The following is a 20,560-nucleotide window of genomic DNA, read 5'->3' on the forward strand; positions in this document are numbered from 1 at the left end:
CTGACCCAATAGAAATACAAACAACCATCAGAGAACACTATAAACACCTGTACAAATAAACTAGAAAATCTAGAAGAAATGGATAAATTCCTGGACACATACACCCTCATTTTGTGAGGCCAGCCTCATCCTGATACCAAAACCTAGCAGGGATACAACACAAAAAGAAAACTTCAGTCTGATATCCCTGATGAATATCAATGCAAAAATCCTCAATAAAATACTGGCAAACCAAACACAGTAGCACATTCAAAAGTTTATCCACTACCACCAAGTCAGCCTCATCCCCAGGTTGCAAGGCTGGTTCAACATACACAAATCAATAACTCTAATTCATCACATAAACAGAACTAAAGACAAACATCACATGACTATCTCAATAGATGCAGAAAATGCCTTCAACAAAATTCAACATCCCTTCATGTTAAAAACTCTCAATAAACTAGGTATTGATGGAACATACCTCAAAATAATAACAGCCATTTATGACAAACCCACAGCCAATATCATACCAAATGGAAATTTTCCATACTCTAGTATGACAAAAAATGCCTGTTCTGGGTACAGTTTCTTGAAATGTGGCACCATATGTGCATCAGTAAACATTATGTGTAGAGTAAATTAAACCGAGTCTTATAATTAGGCAGTAAGGAAATTACTGTAGACCTGAAAGAGTAAATCAGCAGTATTAAAATGTTCTCCATTTTCTCTAAAGCACTTCAGAGTGCCATAAAAAGCCCATGTCACTGTGATAAACATCAAGAAGAAATGCATTTTGAGCAACACAACCTAAAAGACAACTGCAATTCAAATAGGTCTTCAAATCTGGAGTCCAAGATGTCATCTCATAAAATTTAAAAGCCAGCCCTTTTGTCACTAATGTGAGAAGAAAAAGAAAGCCATCTGACATTGAGACTTTGTGGGGAACTTTCTCCTACAGCAGGTGCAATAAAGATTTTGATAGATAGAGGCTCTGGAGCAGAGCCAGGACTAACAAGAGGTTCATCCATGATGAAGAAGACAGCAACCTTGTAAATACAGACAGAATCAGTATTGCTGATTTTCCTTTTGCTTCTAGCTTCAATATGGCTCAGCATGGCACTATTTTATTTATGACAATCCTATCTTTATTTACAATGTTGATATTTTGTTCATCATGGATTTCTGCATTATTTTTGATTTTTTAAAATGCTGCACACAATATTATTTATCTTGATTACTGATCTTTCTGGTAGCCCCTAAAATCTTGCACCTGAGGCTGTGCCTCACTTGCCTTACCTTTGTCCTGGCCCTGCTCCAGAAAGTACAGATCTTTCCAAGCCCTACAATAAGAAGCAATGAGCAATCAGACCATTCATTTCTAACCTATGCCCAGAGGAGAGAAGCCTTGTGAAATAATAAGAAATATATAAATATATAGAATTATATAAATATATAATTTATAGTATATAAATTATATAAATATATAATATAGAAATATATAAATTGATCCTGGTTCCTGAACCCCTCGTTCAGACCTCTGCCCTGGTTCCTAAAACCCTTGTATATAAGGGGTACTAGGAGAATCTTTTGTTCTAATATTTGGTCTTTAACCCCAGTAACTGACACAGAACTCTTAAAATATTTATGATTTCCTAGGTAGTAACATTGGAAACAGCTTCTAAAGCCATTGAAATTTCTTGGGTGACAGCATCTTTTATTCTAATGAGGCAATTTTTGATGGACTCCTGGATAGCCTCAGGATCCAGGCTGTTTGCAAGGGAAACCAACCGTGTGATTATAACATCAGAACTTTTAGTCCCACCCACCCCGACCTCCAGAGAGGTAAGAGAAGCTGAAGGTTGAGTTAATTGCCAATGGCCAATGACTTAATCAATCATGCCTATGCAATGCATAAAAACTCAAAAGGACAGAGTTTGGAAATCTATTGGTTGCCGGAAAAAATGGAAGTACAGGGAAGGTAGTGCACCCAGAGAGGGCATAGAAGCTCTGAGCCCCTTCCCACATACCTCATCCTATGCATCTCTTCCATTTGGCTGTTCACCTGTATATTCTTTATAATAAATAGGTAAAAGTATGCAGTTTCCCTGAGTTCTGTGGGCCACTGTAGCAAATTAATTGGTCCTGAGGGAGGGTTAATGGGAACTCCCCATTATATAGCTGGTCAGTCAGAAGTATAGGTGACAACTTACTACTTTCAACTGGGATCTGAAGTAGAAGCAGTCTTGAAAATGAGCTCTTAGTCTATGGAATCTGAAGTTATCTCCAGGTAGATAGTGTTAGAATTGAATTGAATTATAGGACAGACGGCTGGTGTCAAAGAACTGTTCAGTGAGGTAACATCATACCGCATATATTTTGGTGACTAGAGGTGAAGTGTGCTATGGAGAGTGTGTGAGAGTAGGAAAAACACAGCTTTTTTTTTTTTTTTTCCTATCTCTTACAAGCCTCAAACATGGATTTTCTGCCCCTGAAAACAGGTATTGTCTCTGTGAAGTAGAAAAGTCTAGTAGAGGCCGAGGAGACTGGAGAAGAGTTGGAAAGGCCTCACAAATCCTCAAATATACTGCCAGAGGGAGTGGGATGATGTCTGAAAGTTCCAACTATCGGAAACAAAGACAGTGGAATTCAAACATGGCAGAATATCAGAAATAAGTAAAAAGCTTGTTATTACAGATTTTAAGGTGCCACCAGAGGTACATGAAGTCAGAATCTCCCAAAATGGAGTAAAATATCTTCATTTTAGCTGCTCTTGAGCTAAGTCTTCTCAAGCCAACTGAGTAACAGGAAACTACTGGATTAGGGTAGCCTCATTAATCATGGAAATTATCCTCAAAATATAAGTGGACGTTTTACGCTAGCAAATCTAGTCCTTGAGACAATGGAACTAGAGACATGTGAGTTTAGAATGGAGGCAAGTTGATGATTGGGATATTTCCTGGGTGGGGTGGCTACAGACAGGGGATTCTTCACTCTTTCAGCACCTGTGTGGTTCAGGCTTCCTTTATTTCGGGCACTAGGATATTACCTGAAGAAACAAAGACTAGAAAGACATGTGCACTGGCAAAAACAAATAAACAACTTAAACTCACTGCAAAAAGTGTCATAATAGAGATATTTTTAAATGCTCTGGGAGTCTACTGGATAAATCCTGTTTACAGGAATTGGATAAAGTTGTGATGATAAGGTGACATTTAAGCTAAGCCTAGTAGGAAAAGATGTGAGTTTTCTTGGAAGAAAACAAAAAGGGGTGGTGGGAGCATTCCAGGCAGAAGCAACACAAGTGCAAAGGCAGAAGGATCTGGAAACACTGGCTTATTAGACTGCTGGGGCAATCATAACTGGGGTCTAGGAGTTACCAGGAAACTGGAGTCTAGGATACTGGTTATGAGGTTGTGGCCATGGCCATTTTTTTGTGTGTGAGAAGCAGTGCATTAGGGCCAATGCCAGTGGAGAGGAGCAATGAACTCAAAATGCATTTAGGAGGTGGTATCAATTGTACTGAATGGCTGAAGGAGATTTAAGGAATAACAAAAGGAGGAGTTGCATGGGAATGTCACTTTCTTGAAAAGTAGATCACAGTGGGAAGCACATAATTGTGTAGAGCCATGGTGGGGTGAAGGTTTGGTCGTAGGATAACCTGGAAATTTCATTCAGCGCAAAAAGAGGACAAAGATGAGTCAAGGGCATGTAATGTAAATAGAGAGGTGTTCAAACTAATATCACCTTCTTCACAATTTTCCACCCAAGCAAAAAGCAAAGTTGAATTCCCTCAGCCATCAGCAGTGGCATCCATGGGAATCACGAAGGCACAACACGAGGACATCCTAGAGCAAATGGGCTCCCACCAGGGTTGGTGGTGACAGCAGGCATGGCAGAGCCGGCAGAAAGATGACTCACTTTCTGAATTTCAGATTTGTCCAGCCTCCTCGGGAAATAGGGAGATAAAGAAATATCGCAGTCCTGATGGAAATTTCCCCTGGGAAAGATGATGCCAGAAGCCATTTCAGGTAATAAAAGGTAACCTCAGCAAGGAGGGGTCAATTGGAACAGATATATCTGGCTACAAGCTAACTGCAAATATCCACTGAGTACATTCAGTCAGAATCAAGGCGATTAGCTGTTATCACCAACTCTAGAAACACCTCAATTCAGGCCATAATGGTAGATGCACCACACACTCTAAAATTATCTCGTTTTCAGTGACAGTTTTGGATAAGAATCCCAGTCTAAACATAGCCTCCAACAACAAATATGGGCGAACCTCACTTAACCAGCATGGGTGTAGTAAAATGAATGTTCTGGTAAACTGAAAGGGCATTCTATGAAACAATCTTTGTTATTTAAGTCACCATGGTTGAAAATATTCTAAGTTTCCCTGCTTAGGAATTTCATGCTGAAAAATGTGATGGCATTTTTGTTTCATAATCCTACAGTGGATCTTCCAGTCTCAGGATCAGGATTCTTAATGGTATTATTCTCTTTGTTAAAAATAGAAGAAGGTGTTGGGAATTGAACCAAACACAGACATTATCTAGAAGGTGTTTTGGGGCTCAGTTATTGCTATTTACTCCTTCCCTTCCCACTTTTCCTTGATTTCTAGGGCCTAGAGAAATTAGCAGAAAAGAATAAATCAGTAGTTGAAGCTTCCACTTCATTGAGAGCTTTCATGTTCATACTTATGTTATAGATCCCTCTGCTCAGTCTAGTGTACCATTTGATGAAACAATGTTGATCAAGCTACTAGACTCTTTTGCTTCTTTGTGTGATCTAGACTTGCTAGTGTCAAGCCAATGTGTGAACAATCAACCATATGCTGGCTTATAGAAATAAATTGAACCACTTTGTGAGTTGAATAGTACCTTGACAAGAGAACAGCTAGCCCAAGATGATATTTCAAGAACCGTTTCCAACTGATGAAATAATGTACTTTGGACTTGGCCTAATGACTATTTTCTAGGTGATAAGTAAATGGTGCTCTGAAATTTAGGGTTGTTTTATCAGGATTTTCCTAAGGTAGAGGTAGCTTGAATGTACTACCCATCATCAAGGGATACATCCAAAGGATGGCCTTTCGTGGTTGAGGTCAGGAGTTTGAGACCAGCCTGGACAACAGGGTGAAACTCTGTCTCTGCTAAAAATAAAAAAAAAATAAAAAAATAAAAATTAGCCAGGCATGGTGGCATGTGCCTGTAATCCCAGCTACTTGGGATGCTGAGACAAGAGGATCACTTTAGCCCAGGAGGTGGAGGTTGCAGTGAGTTGAGATTGCGCCATTGCGCTCCAGCCTACTACCTACTCTGCTCTGCTCCTCCTGGCATTTCTTATTCTAATTTATGGTGTTTCTGATTCCATTTCTTTCTTTCTTTTTGTTCAGACAGAGTCTTGCTGTGTTACCCAGGCTGGAGTGCAGGGGTGTAATCTTGACTCACTGCAACCTCCGCCTCCTGGGCTCAAGCAATCCTCCTGCCTCAGCCTCCCAGGTAGCTGGGATTACAGGTGTGTGCCACTGTGACGGTCTATTTTTTTTTTTTTTTTTTTTGTATTTTTAGTAGAGACGGAGTTTTACCATGTTGGTCAGGCTGGTCTTGAACTCCTGACTTGAAGTGATCCTCCTGTCTCAACCTCCCAAACTGTTAGGATTAGAGGCATGAGCCACAACGCCTGGCTTCTGATCCCATTTCTATTTAGCTGTCTCTGGGTTCATGTTTCTTGTATTTCAAATCCCATTTGCTGCATGATCATTTTCTGATCTCCATGTTTCCACGGCAGCTTGACAATCTGACCTAGACTCCAAACTCCAGAGATTATTAGCTCTTATATGTAGGGTTCTGTACAGTCTACAGAACACAAACCTTAACACTTGGAGGAACTCAATATTCTGTAATATATTTTGTTGCCATGTAGAGAGCCTCATATCCTTATGAAGAAAAACAGATTCAAACCCAGAAATAAATGATTTAAAAATGTTTTTTACAATGAATTTAAAAATAATTGGCCCTATCATAAGCAGATGTGAGAAAAAGAATAGAATGCCTTAACATTCTCTTTTTTCTGCAATTATTCTAGGAAGTCTATAATTCATGTTTTGAGAGGCCAGACACCTAAACATAATTGCACTTTTTCAAAAGAGGATCCAATGAACCATAACAACTGGAGACCCAAGAGATGATATATCACAAACAAGAAACATGTTTTTGACATTTACCATAGTTGTTTTTTTTCCTTTCTTTTCACAGTGCATTCGTCCCACCAATTACAAATCCTAGAGTTGTAGAGGTGCTGCTCAAAACCTCGAAGCACCTCTACACATTTATGTGAACCTTCCTTCTTCCCCACATGCACTTCTCAGAGTACATTAGTATATGGTTGACCCACATACATATGCTGATTCTATGGAGAGGCAGGATGTAGTAAAATTTATGAGTACAAGACCCTATAGCCAGATTGCCTGGCTGCAACTTCCACATGTCCACACCCTGTATGGCCATGGGTGCTGTACTGATCTGTTCTCCTGCTTCTAATGAAAACATACCTGAGACTGGGTAATTTATAAAGGAAATAGGCTTAATTGAGTCACAATTCCACAAGGTTGGGGAGACCACACAACCACGGAGGAACGTGGAGGAAGAGCAAAGTCATATCATACATGGTGGCAGGCAAGAGAGCATGTGCAGAAGAACTCTCCTTTATAAAACCATCAGGTCTTGTGAGACTTATTCACTATCACAAGAATGGCATGGGAAAGACCTGCCCCCATGATTCAATTACCTCCTACCAGGTCCCTCCCATGACATGGGAATTATGGGAGCTACAATTCAAGATGAGAATTGGGTGTGGAAACAGCCAAACCATATCAGGTACATTACTTGGCTTAACATCCTCATCTGTAAAATAAGCATGGTGACAATCTTTTAGAGCTAGTGTGTGGAATAAATGTGGTCAGTACAGAGAGATAACTTAGAACAGTTCCGGGTACCTTGCAAGGACTTAATACAAGTGGGTTATAAATTAGTTTACATTTTATGGACAGTAATTTTACGAGCTCTCCATGGTAACTGTTCACCTTCAGCCAGAGTTTGTACATAAGGAATTGGGTCAAAAAGGAGACAGCTAAGGAATTTTTTAGTTGTAATTGTTTTTTATTAATCTTAGAAGATTTTTCTGTAGTACTACTTGGAGACACAACATTAATGAATCAGCTTTTAAACATTGCATCCAATAACATGTTTTGCTTATTGATTTTTAATGCCTTGTTATATTACTATTCTAAGTACTCACCCTAATGTTAAAGCATTCTATATATAAATTTTTGTTGTTAAAAATGTTTTGATTGTAATAATAGAATTGAGACGTTTGTCAGGTTGACACTCACTAAATCTCATTGCTGGAATCATTGTGGTGGCTAGTAAGGGTGAAGGAATAAGAATTAGGCCTGTGATTTGTTTTGGGAGTGAAAGAGTTGCTAAGTTTAGCAACACTGTAATATCATAGATATTATTTATTAGCTTGTCAGAGAGAAATGTTTCGGTACTGATTTATCAACTTGGAAAAAACAGGGACTAATAAAAATACAAAAATAATATTCAGAATCAACTAGCATCCCTGTAACTATAGGAAAAATTAAGAGATCATACCTAGAATAGTTCACAGGTGGCACAGAGCAAAAGGGAATAGGGTTGCAGCTGGCAGACACTGACTGAGGCTTCTCCAGGGGATGGATGGACCATGTGGGCCACTAGGCACCCAGAAGGGGCATCAGCCAAGAGCTATTGTTTCCACACTGGGCTGATTCCAGAATCACAGCAGTGACAATAGCTCAGACGCGGGGTCTGCTGTGCCCACAGCTCTAAAATGAGAACACAATGCTTAAAGCTGGGAGTTAGCATCCCCTAAATCCATTTTTGATTTTTTTTTTTTTTTTTTTTTTTTGAGACAGAGTCTCGATCTGTCACCCAGGCTGGAGTACAGTGGCGCCATCTCAGCTCACTGTAAGCTCTGCCTTCCGGGTTCACGCCATTCTCCTGCCTCAGCCTCCCGAGTAGCTGGGACTACAGGCGCCTGCCACCATGCCCAGCTAGTTTTTTTGTATTTTTAGTATAGACAGGGTTTCACCGTGTTAGCCAGGATGTTCTCGATCTGCTGACCTCGTGATCCACCCACCTCGGCCTCCCAAAGTGCTGGGATTACAGGCGTGAGCCACCTCGCCCGGCCCATTTTTCATTCTTAAGAAAATATTCCTTAGGAGGATTCTGCTCTACCACTGCCCCTGTCATGGGTTTGACTGGTAAGATGGATTCATGTTAATCAGTTTTAAATGATATTTTCACCATTTATAATGCCCCAGTTCCTTGGGATATGTTGCTTCAAGAGAGGAGTTCTACTTACCTGAAAATTCCACTTAAACCAAAATTAATCCTGATTTCTTTAAGTATCTACAAGTCTAATTCCACTTTCTTTCATTAGGAAAGTCCAAAATAATGATCATGATTGACTTTATTTCTTTTCAATTCGGTGGCTAAAACTTTTCAAGGCTCCTGGGTCACCCTTCTGAAAATCACTGCCCAAACTTAGGGCAATAAGGAGGAGGCAGGAGACTGAAAGAGTGGGACATCATGAATGTCACTGAAAATATTTTTTAATAAACTAAAATCTTTGATTTCACCTTTTTTTTCCCTATGAGATTTGATCTCTACATGTGTACAGGGAAGTGGACATGATCACTGAGTGCTCTCTTTTAGAATCTGCTCTAGCATACATTTGTCTGTAATTAAGAACAGAAAATATGTCAGCAGTATACATTTGTTTGAGCCATTAGCATTCTCTGAGCCACTATTGTGGAGGGGCTATTAGAGACCCAGGTAACACCTTGTTAATCTAATTACTAGTTACCCAAATCTAAGCTTATGACCTACCTGGGCCAAACAAATTAGTCATTGCATGTTCCATCTGCTCAAGTGCTAGGTAGCTTCAATTTAGATCACAGAAACTTTTGTGCCACTACAGGTGTACATGGGGAGGCAGAGGAGATGAAAAGAAAGACAAAAATATCTCAACATATGGGTAGGGATGAAACTGACAGATGGGGACCATCGTCGTTTTAGAAAGGCAGATTGGAGAAGAGAAAGATGTTTCAACCAAATTCATGGATATGGTGTGAAATTGTGCCATAACTGTGGGATCTTAATACCATGAAACAATTCCCTTTTTATCCTTATTCCTCTATATTTTGAAGAAAGGTAAGGAAAAAAAATAAGATACATGGAATAATTTCAGGGAAGGACACACTCCTTCCACTGCCATCTTACAGGAAGCTCTCCAAGGAGCTTATCACCTAAGCATTTAAAATTCCACCATAATTTTTCACCTTCAAATTTTACCACTGTCCTCTGCTAAAAAGAGTCAACCCTTTCCAGGAATTGTAACATGAGAGTACAAATTACTGTTTCATTCCTTTATAGTAATAATAATAATAATCCTGCTATGAGTAGTCCATGATTGAAAAGAGCTGAGGGGGCTTGTTCTTGAATGTAAAAAATGTAATCACTGCTGAGACCAAGGGATCAGGAAGATGAGAGGACCCAGTTCATGAATTTTACCTGGTTGACAATCTAGCCAAAGGCAAGACCTGGAGATGTCCTCCCACTGCTTTTAAAAATCTGTGATTATCATCAGTCATTGGGACCTCTGACATAGGAATGAGAATTTCCCTTAGACTCATACAATCTTATACAGCTTTTTTTTTTTTTTTTTAAAAAAAAAAAAAGAGTTTACAGATCTAGTTTGGCTCCTTACTTTTGTAAGACCAAGAGATGAAAGATCAACAGTCACACTGCCAGTTTAGTGGCAGAGCTAACACTAAAACCAAGGGCTCTGGTATCTGATTCAGTGTTTTTAACTAACCTCCATTCCACTTCCTGCCACCCATATCATTTCATATTAAATGGTGATATGTAGAGATGGTCTAAGACAGCAAAGAGATAGAAACCTGGCCATATATTCGTTTGCTGTTAGTTACTAATACCTAAAAGGACAATGTTGTATTCTGCCTTATTTGAAGTAAAGTAAAAGGGAATGTTTCCCCCAAAAGGTTTGTTAGCTGGTGAGCTAGAATATTCATATTCCAGAAATAATTGTGATATCCTCTGAAGGACACCAGATCAAGTGTGTCTACACCTTCAGGTGACATCTGGATAAAAGCCAAGAAGCTCCCCAGCAGTCAGAAGTGGTGGGTTCCTCTCATTCAAATCATTTCCAAGTTTCTACTTGGCCATTCTTGCCCAGGCCTCTTGCTAATTTTGTTTGTACTTAACACACTGCAGGAGCAAATGCTGGATGTGGCCATGCTAAACCAAGTGTTTCAGCTGTAGAAAATACAGCAGGTGCTGCCATGGCAGTGGTTGGTTTTAGCTGGCTGTCACAATCAACAATTAGTGAATGAGATGGACATAGCCAAAGCTACAGCAGGAGATAAGCTTCTGCCCTCCTGGGCAGGAATCAAGAAGAGGGGGTTTTATTATAACTCAGTGGGTGGTAGAATCTCTTTCAGAGAAATACTACTACCAAAGAAAGAGGAGTTCATCATGGCCACATATAATATCAGGGTTCTAAGGCAACATTTACCAGTGTTCATACAACACTTTCAAGGAGAAAAAAGGGCCCTGACTGGAGATTTCTCCCCATTAAGAAAAACAGACCCATCAAACTAATGATGTCATTAGGCATTTTATTCCCTGCTTCCCAAACAACCATCTGATAAGCAAAATTTCTCCTAGATTTATGTTCCCAAGGGAATACACTGGCCAAGAGACCTTAATTAACCCATTAGATTAAGAGTTGTATTTCTCATTAACCATTAGCATTCTGGTTTATCACTAAATTCCCGGGAGTTTGATAAGTAAGAACCAGCAAAGATTAGACACAGGCTCTTGGCATACCTGGATTTGGAAAACTAAAGACCAGATGTACAAGTAGTGAACTCATCCAGTCTCCACCGGGACAGACTGGATCTGGGCAGTGAGAAGCCACCTGCTCAGTAACTGTTTCCTTGCTTGCAACAGGCTCATCTCTGTCCAGCAATCTCTACCTTGCCGATAAAATGGGATCTTTTTGTATATGTAGATGTTATAAAGAATAACAACCTCATCATCATCTCCAAGAAGACACCCTAAGATATTGTTGGAAACCACTATTACATATCATGGACTTAAAGTAAAAATAAAAAATAGTACCTGTCTCCTTAGATCTCTTGTTTTCTTAGTCATCTTATCAATCGCAATGTTGAGAGGATCTCCTTTTTCTTTCCTTCCAGTCTATTAAGAAAAGAGAAATAATTTCTGGTTTAGCATATTCAATGTTAGAGATACTAAAAGTAAAAAAAAAAATCAGGAAAACATGAGATGTTAAATTCAAACAATTTTAAAAAGATTATTTTTAATATATAACTATAACATGATTTGGTCTCTAAAGTTGATTTTTCCTGAAATAATAATTAAAATCGATAAAAACCAATACATTGTCAGGATGGTTACACATATGTCCATATTCAGCTCCACACAAATCTGTGTTTTCATCCCTCCTCCAGATGCTTAGCAGTTAAGTAAATATAACAAGGATGTTTTGGTTTTGCCTTCAAATAAAAATGCTTTGTGTGTCTATATTGTGTAGGCACATTTCTGAATAGAAGATAATTGAGATAATAAAAACTAAATCGAAAAGGATTTTAAGTAAATCACCAAAATTCAGAATTTTATACCAATATTTTTTAAGCCATACTGCAACTTCTGTATCAAATTAAAAAGAGATACTTTACTAGAAAATACAGTATTGCTAATCTCTGCTCTGTCATGTAGTGAAATGCTAAAAATGATAATAAGCAACCCACAGCTTGAGGTCATGAGGAAAATTTCCCTTATGACTATAACAGGCAGAGGTAGAGAAAAAAAAAGTGTTCTTTAATAAATTATTCACTTGAAAGTTTCACTAGTTTCCTATTTCTTTGCTTTTTCTCCTTTTTTTTTGGTGGGTACAGAAAAACAATTAAAACTGAACAAAAAAAATCCCCATTGTCTTTTTAAAAGAGCAACAAGATTCCCATGGATGAAAAGCTCAATAGACTTTATGGATGACAATTATCTTCCCCTTAAAAGATAAATGTTTTCAAAAACCTTGTCAAATCGATTAAATTATCTAAATTTTAGTCAAACACTACAGATTGATTTATTTATCATGCTAGTGGCAAGTCAATTCTTGTGGCCTACTCAGTCTCTGTAAAATCATGTAGGTCTCTGTAGTAATTTGCTGATATGAGGAAAATGAGATCCCAGATCTTAAGTTGTGCCTAATAGGATAACATGAATTGGCAATGCATAAGAATTACCATCCAACAGGTTTCTAAATGTTCTGTTTCCATGACAAAATCCGGGACACATAAAGCTGATACATACATACCAGCTCTCCATAGCTGGGTTTAAAGTAGTCACTCTTCTCTGCCACTTGCTTAATTAACTATTTTTTCTGAACAAATGTCTGATACACAGTCCTATAGGGTTTTCATTAAAAAGCCCAAACCAAGACATATGTGCATATATTTTTAGTCTTCTAAAATCTTACAATTCCCCATCATCCTTTCCCACTCCCTAAACTCATACACTCACTTTCAGATGTAGACACTAAGGTTTGTAAGTAGAAAGAGCTTAAAATACAGTGGCTAACATTTTACAACTTTGAAATATCAGCCTGCAAATAGCTCCAAGAAAACAAAAGTATATGGAGGAGAATAACGTGCTGCTCTATCTTTCAAGGGAATGTGGTTGTGCAGTGAGTGTAATTTCAATGCTCTGCCTCTCCAAGTTCAGATCTGCCACAAATTCAACAGTCAAAGGCTATTCCTTTTCTGTTTGGTTCTCTCCTTGCAAATAGGTTGTCGGCCATCAAAATACAGGGCACCTTTGTGGAGCTCTGGACCATGATCATTCTGAAAATCATAATTTCCTATGGCTTTTTCATTTATTAGAATAAGAAAAACTTACTTTCGAAAGTTAAGTTATGAGTTTAAAATGTGGTTACAACAGACGGAGGGGCGATTACTAAACTTTTCAAAGTAAAAAAAAAATGGAGCCACTTTAGACACACAAAATAATTACTGAGTGCATGTAAATGGCAGACTCTGGGCTTATTCCATCCTGCCAGTGCCATATCTATGTAACCATTTTTCAGATAAGAAGAATGAGGATCAAATGGGCCTGGGACTGGTGTGAAGAGAGTGAAGAGGGAGAGAGGGAGTATAATTTAGATGTAAAATTTAAGGTGGCACCAAGGAACTCAGTCATCAAGACAAATAATATTTTAATGTAATATATACTTTTTTTTTTTCTTTAGACAGAGTCTTGCTCTGTCACCCAGGCTGGAGTGCAGTGGCGCAATCTCGGCTCACTGCAACCTCTGCTTCCTGGGTTCAAGCAATTCTCCTGCCTCAGCCTCCCAAGTAGCTGGGATTACAGGCACGTGCCACCATGTCTGGCTAATTTTTTTGTATTTTTAGTAGAGATGAGGTTTCACCATATTGACCAGGCTGGTCTCAAACTCCTGACCTTGTGATCCACCTGCCTCAGCCTCCCTAAGTGGTGGGATTACAGGCATGAGCCACCATGCCTGACCTAATGTAATATTTTTAAAATCAAAACTAATGCAAAGAAATCCATGTTGAAAATAAAATATCAAAAATTGAAATAAAGACAGAATCCAATAGGGCTAGGATTAGGGTAGGGCGAACAAGGTGAGTCGTGCAAATGCAGCATCAGATGACATTTTAAACTTTTAAACTTAAAAAGAAATGGGGGGATATATTTATTCTTCAAAAATTATTGTTTACCTAAAATTCACATTAACTGGGCATCCTGTCTTTTTATGTGCTAAATCTGACAATCCTACCCCCAGGGGAAAGAGCCATGTTCAAGATTGTAATTGCGGTTGTTACAGACACATGTGGGAGGCTTGGTTGCCCCATTCTGTGAGCAGATGGGCAACATGTGGGATCTGTATCCCTTCTGGCATCAATATCCTGGAACTGTAAAACACATATCCCTTAGATGTGAGGTATCCTGTTGGTCACTGCGGGGAACACATGAAAAGTGATAGCCACGATTTTCACCATCAAAGAGCTCCTGATACAGGGGAATAGACCAGTACACAAGACTAACAATACCAAAAACTGTGCAGAGATATTAGCATGTTCAACGACTGAGTTGCTCAGAAGAAGGAGAAGATGTTGCATTTGGGAAGTCAAGAAATCTCACAGAGGAAAGAGAAAATTCACTCGACCTTAAGCCTTGTGTAAGATTAGAATAGGAAAGAGAGAGGCACTTTGACTGGCAAAAAGAAAGTCATGTAGGCAAGAAGGCAAGATGGTTCTGGGAAGGCAGTGAGTGAAACAAACCAGCTTTTTCTCCATGATGTGAAGAGATCAGTTTGATTAGCTACAGAGACAAATTATTTTTATAAGAACTTTTTTTATAGTGTGATTACTATTAACTTTATTTTGATCTACAAGCCCAGATAATCTCTGGTAACGTTAGTCATTCCATTTCACTTTTGTCCGGATGCTGTTTGTGTAATATTTGTGATCCTGGGTTTCTCCAGCCTGAAAGTCCTTGGCTGAAAACAATTCAGAAATGCAGTTGACTTGGGTGCCATATTTGTTGTCACTATACATGAAGGCTGGGGAATGTTAAAACAAGGACTAGGATTTAGGAATTTTGGGCCACTGGATGGGATAGTCAATTCACTGGCCCTTTCTTATCTCCAATTTTAAAAAATGAGGTATTTGTGCAGGAATAACAATAGTAGCTCAGCTTTGCACAGCAAATGGGGACTTGGAAGCCATTCTGTCCTACTTTCCTCAGCTCTGTATGTCTAAATGTGGCCATAATTTTAAATTCATCAGTTTAAACTGGACAGGAAGCCAGCTACTGAGAGTGAGACAGAGAGAGGAAAAGAGGGAGAGAAAAAAAGACAGAGACACAGAGACAGAGGGAGGAAGAGGAGAGGAGAAAGGGAGAGAGCAATGGGGGATAGTGAGGAGGGAGGAAGAGAGAAGCAGAGACTTGCCTCCTAGTGTCAGCTCCCTATTAGTAGCCTCCATGATCCTGAACTAAGCATTTACCCCATTTTTTTTAAAAAGTCTGAGTTTTGTCATAAGTACAATAGATAGCATAATATATGCTCTGTCTTCTTTACAAGGTTAGCAGGACAATCAATCACAATGTTACTGTGCTAGAAACAATAAAAGACATTAAGACTATTCAGGGTAATTACGAAAGTATTTTTGCTGTGGAAAAGAAATGAAAGAATTGATTTAGACAGTACATAGAAACTATTTTTGGATCACCTGTCCTTCTGCTTTCTCCATCCAGGCAGATAATGTACAAAAACCTTGCCAAAAACTGGTATCCCTAAAGAAAAGTTCTCTCCCTTTAAAGAAGGAATATTTGGGGCAGTTCATTTTAAATATACAGCTAGTCTGAGATATTTCTAAGAGGTGAAATGAGGGGCAGAATCTCCAGTTCAGTCTTTTACATAGTAGGTCCTGGGACATATTTTGTCTCGTAACTAAGGATTTGATCATCACGAGCACATCCTGGTTCCCTAGGAGTCTACCAGAAGCCTCACCTAGCTCTCCATCCCTGACCCTCCAGGCTCTACACATTAAAAATACTTTAACAAACGGAAGTGAAAGCAGATCTAAGTATTGACATCATCACCTAATAATAAAAGCAAAATGTGTGGTGTTAAGTCAGTCATCCAATTATTCCCTGTTTTTGCTGAACAAAAGGAAACGAAAGCCAATTAGTTGTAACCACTCTCTGCCAGTAACCACCTAAGTGACCTGGCAACATCTCTAGACTCCAAACTTATCATCTGTAGAATGAAAGGGCCAGAGATGAGTTATGAAATTGTGAAATATGAGAAGCAGAAAAACCATCAAGCACCTGTAACTATACTTCCCTGTTACAGGGAAACAATCGTAACACTGCAGAAAGGGCCGGGGATTGACATGCAGTTGAAGTTTTTCTCATCTCTAAAACATAGCTAAGTGCTTGCTTTATATAATTATTAGGAGCATAAAAAGACATAGGCTGTGTAACGGGTTTAGCCAATACCTAACCAGCAGAGTTAACTCAGTTAATGTTAGCTGTCTTTCCTTGCCCGCCCCTTCATCCCCCTCAAAGATAAGGAGAGCAAGGTCTAGAGATATAAAGTGACTGATTATGATCACTTGGCTCATTAATATCTGACCAGCACCTCCAGACTCCCAGCCAGGGCTTTTTCCATTCCATATCTAAACAATCTCCCTTCTCTAAAATTTCAGGATTCTGTGATTTTATAGTTTCATGTGTTTCTCTTCAAAGGCTACCAGTAAAATCTCACTTTGAGGTGTATTTCCTCTGCCGCTTTTTGTCCACAGATCTTATATGCCTTTTTTGGAACCTGCTCCTCACTTTTCTTCTTTACCTTTACCTGCAGAAAATGAGTGTGCAATAGACATAGCCATTTAATAAATATCGTTATTAAAAAAAGAAGCCAGGCGGGAGTACTCTCCACATTGCTGTGGGCACCTTCCCTAGTTGCCATCTGTTGTGCTAGGGAGATGCATGTTTATTAAATTTTATTTGTTTTAGTCTTTGAGAACTATTTTACAAAACACATCTGGGGTAGATCCATGGCTTGAATTGATGAGAGTGAAGGGAATAAATTTCCTGACTTGGATTTTTAATAGGAGATCCTTTATTCTCCCATCCTCTGTTTTTAAATTCAAGTCCAGTTTGCTATAAAGTATCAGATATTATCTTGAAGACCTTTATATTTCCAGTTTGTCCTTAAACAGAAGGATTAAGCCATTAACAGAAATTTCTGTTTTTACAATTAATCTTTAGAAAAAGAATGATATTTTATTTTAACAATTTCTTTTTAATAACACTGCTCTTTGCCCCTTTGCAAAAATAAAGGCCCCTCTTTTTTTTTTTTTTTTAAGGCCCCTCTTTTGGCCCACTTTGGACAAGGATCCCCACACCACTCTCTCCCTATATGAATACCCATCACCCTTTCTGAAATTCTGAAGATGTTTGTAATGGATTTATGTCAACATGCTGAATAATACACAACTGATACTGACTCCCTAACTTATAAAACAAAAAGAAACAAAAATTATTAATTTATAAATCTCTGAATAGGAGCATTTCTTTTTTTTTTTCTTTTGAGACGGAGTCTTGCTCTATTGCCCAGGCTGAAGTGCAGTGTTGCAATCTCTGCTCTGTGCAAGTTCCGCCTCCTGGGTTCACACCATTCTCCTGCCTCAGCCTCCCGAGTAGCTGGGACTACAGGCGCCCACCACCACCTCTGGCTAAGTTTTTTGTATTTTTAGTAGAGACGGGGTTTCACCATGTTAGCCAAGATGGTCTCGATCTCCTGACCTCGTGATGCACCTGCCTCGGCCTCCCAGAAAATGAGTATTTCTTTAAAGACTGTTCCCGTCCCAGCCCCTCATCCTACTATAAACACACAATCCAGTTCTGGGGGATCTCTCATGGAAGCCCTGGGAATATAAATTGACCATCTTGGTGCTTCCACTGGATCTATGGGTGCACATCAACCATGTTTCAGGGTACTATATTAATATGTGGGACATGGTTGTAAGAAGGTAGATGTTTATCACTTCCTTCCTTTCCCTTGAAGGGACCTGCAGACATGACTGAATGTATAAGGAATCTTCAAAATATTGTGTAGCTGTGACTCTAATATATTGGATGTTTCAGGAGCTAATCAAATGCCCAGTCTTCAAATTGTTGTCATTTGAAAGAAATGGAAGTCAAAATCATCAGAATGCCAGAAAGCAATAATATGCCATGCACTCTATCTCCAACACATTTTGCTGTCATTTAAACCTATGATTTAGACAAGAGGAGGGAGAAAAAAATGATCTATTGATCCAACAGTCACACTATCATTTTTGGAGGGTTGCCCACCTACCCTCAAACCCTGGATATAGAAATCATATCCCTATTACAAATAGCACCATTATTTATAGAACCTTGAACATTTCATAATATCTTTATATTATGTATAAATCATAGTTGGAGCATGTGGACCTTTCTAAATATACCTTTTCACTAGCTAAGGACATTTCTCTTGGAAAAGAAACAGGCAGTATCTCTTTAGAATGGATGAAAGTTGAACAGTGGCCACAAAGCAAATCTATAATCAAGATACTCTGACCACATCACAACACAGCTTTCTTGGTCTCTGAGGTGGTGGAGGGGATGGGAAGGGGGTAAAGGTGGAAAGGGAAACACTGATGTATCTCTGACTCTTATCTGCCAGACTGCATCCATTTTCAAGGAAATAATCATCAATATATAATGTAAGAATATGGTAATATTGGTGAGACTACCAGGCCCTGCCCAATAGTAGAGCAATATCAGGATATGCCTCGGACAATGTGCAAAGCAGGACTGGCTCAGAGAGATCAACCCCTGTTCTTATCCCACCATCAACCCATCCACGCTATTTCAGTAGCAGCCGTCCTAACTCCCAACTAAGACTCTGTGGACAGGGAACAAACCGATAATATCATCCAAACCAGTGAGAATCAGTAGTAGAATCATAGGTTGTAGGTAGAATTATTAGGAAGGAGACATATTTTTCCACTGAGATTGATAAACTGGTAGTAGACAAACCTTGAACTACTTAGGGAGTCTCCAAAAATAGACCCCACAAAAAGAAAAGCATAGCTGAAAGAAGGAGGGGGAGAAAGAGGGGCAGAGGAAGACAGAGAAAGACAGAGACAGGAGGCAGAGATTGTGAGAGAAACTGTGGCAAGAAAGGGATGAGGAATTGGAGAAAAAGAAATTTAAGGGAAGAAGAAGGAGGAGAAGAAAAGAGAAGTCAGCTTTTGGAGTAAAATCAAAATGGTTCATATTTTCCATTATGTGCTCTTTTATTAATAACTCATTTGAGCTGCTATAACAAAAGTATCATAGACTGGGTGGCTTATGACAACAGGAATATATTTCTCACATTTCTGGAGACTGGGAAGTCCTAGATTAAAGCACTGGCAGACCTCTGTGTCTGGTGAGGGCCCACTTCTTAGTCCATGAAGGTTGTCTTCTTTTTGTGTGTTCACATGGCCAAGGGGGCAAGGGAGTCCTCTGGGGTCTCTTTTATAAGGGCACTAATCCCATTCGGGAGATCTCCACCCTCATGACATAATCACTTATCAAAGGCCTCCACTAATCCCATTTGGGAGACCTCCACTTTCATGACATAATCACTTATCAAAGTCCTCCACCTCCAAATACCATCACATTGGAGGTTTCAACATTTGAATTTTGAGGGGACACAAACATTCAGTATATAAAACACATTAACCTACAAAATCATTGTTTTGCTTGTCATTATATCCTTAGAGCCTGGAGGTGTACCTGGAATGTAACAGGTTTTCAGTAAATTTTTCTAAGTCAATGAATGAAACACTTGGCCTCCTGAATCTAGTTGCACCTAAAGCCATAAGTTTCTATCCATGGGTTACCTGGTGCCATGAGTTAATAAATGCCTCCATGTTTATTCATATGGCATTTCTGTCACTTACAAAGAAAAGAGTCTTATTAAATCAGGGATCTTAAAATACTAAGTCACAATAACTGGAAAGTATAGTGGTGGGGATCCGGGCAGACCTCAGGCAAGGTCTGGAGCACTGTCTGGGGAGTTCATGTCTTGGCAGGGCATCTAGTTTCATTCACAGCGTTTTCCCTAGCACTAATCACTGACCCAGCTCTAAATCTTAATATCGTATTTCTCCCCTAAATCCAGTTAGTCACTAACCTTGAGAAACTGCCCGTCAAAAAGTCTATAAGGATTCATACTGTTCCTCAAATCTCTCTTTCCACGACACCCACCCACTGCAGTGGAGATCTGGAATGCCACAGCATCCTTTGTTGATTGCATCCCCTCATCATCCTCATTATGGCCTGCTAAGAACAAGCTTTAATTTCCTCAGCTCAGTATTCAATTCTTATTTAGATTTTACTGAAGTCCTATTTCCTTTTTTTTTTTTTTTTTTAATCTTTTTGTTTTTCTTTTAACTTTTAGGTTTGGGGATACCATGTGCCAGGTTTCTTATATAGGTAAACTCATGTCACAAGGATTTTGCGTGACACACTTTGTGTCACACATATTATGTGTCACACCAAATCCTTCATGCAAGTAGTGTGCCAAACAGCGCAGATATTTTGTGACATGAGTTTACCTACATAAAAAGTATTTTGTCACTAGGTACTAAGCATAGTACCTGATAGATATTTTTTCAGATCCGCTCCTTCTTCCCACCCTCCACCCTTAAGTAGACCCCAGCGTCTGTTGTTCCCCTCTTTGTGTCCATGTGTTCTTGTCATTTAGCTCCTATTTGTAAGTAAGAACATGTGGTATGTGGTTGTCTGTTCCTGCATTCCTTTGCTTAGGATAATGGTCTCCAGCTCCATCCACGTTGCTGCAAAGAACATGATCT

At 39.1% G+C, this 20,560-nt stretch overlaps 1 protein-coding gene across 5 annotated transcripts in view; it reads right to left on the reverse strand.

Annotated features, from left to right (window-relative positions):
• The window catches only part of CTNNA2 (catenin alpha 2), a 1,178,402-nt gene that overhangs the window by 249,271 nt on the left and 908,571 nt on the right, over window positions 1–20,560 (reverse strand). For all 5 annotated transcript variants that reach the window (XM_050752972.1, XM_050752976.1, XM_050752977.1 and 2 more), the window contains one exon: window positions 11,232–11,312. In XM_050752972.1, coding sequence (XP_050608929.1) covers window positions 11,232–11,312 — 81 coding nt within the window. The remainder of the gene's footprint in view (window positions 1–11,231; window positions 11,313–20,560) is intronic.

This window comes from Macaca thibetana, chromosome 13 (genome assembly GCF_024542745.1).
Source record: "Macaca thibetana thibetana isolate TM-01 chromosome 13, ASM2454274v1, whole genome shotgun sequence".
NCBI classification, from domain to species: Eukaryota; Metazoa; Chordata; class Mammalia; order Primates; family Cercopithecidae; genus Macaca; species Macaca thibetana.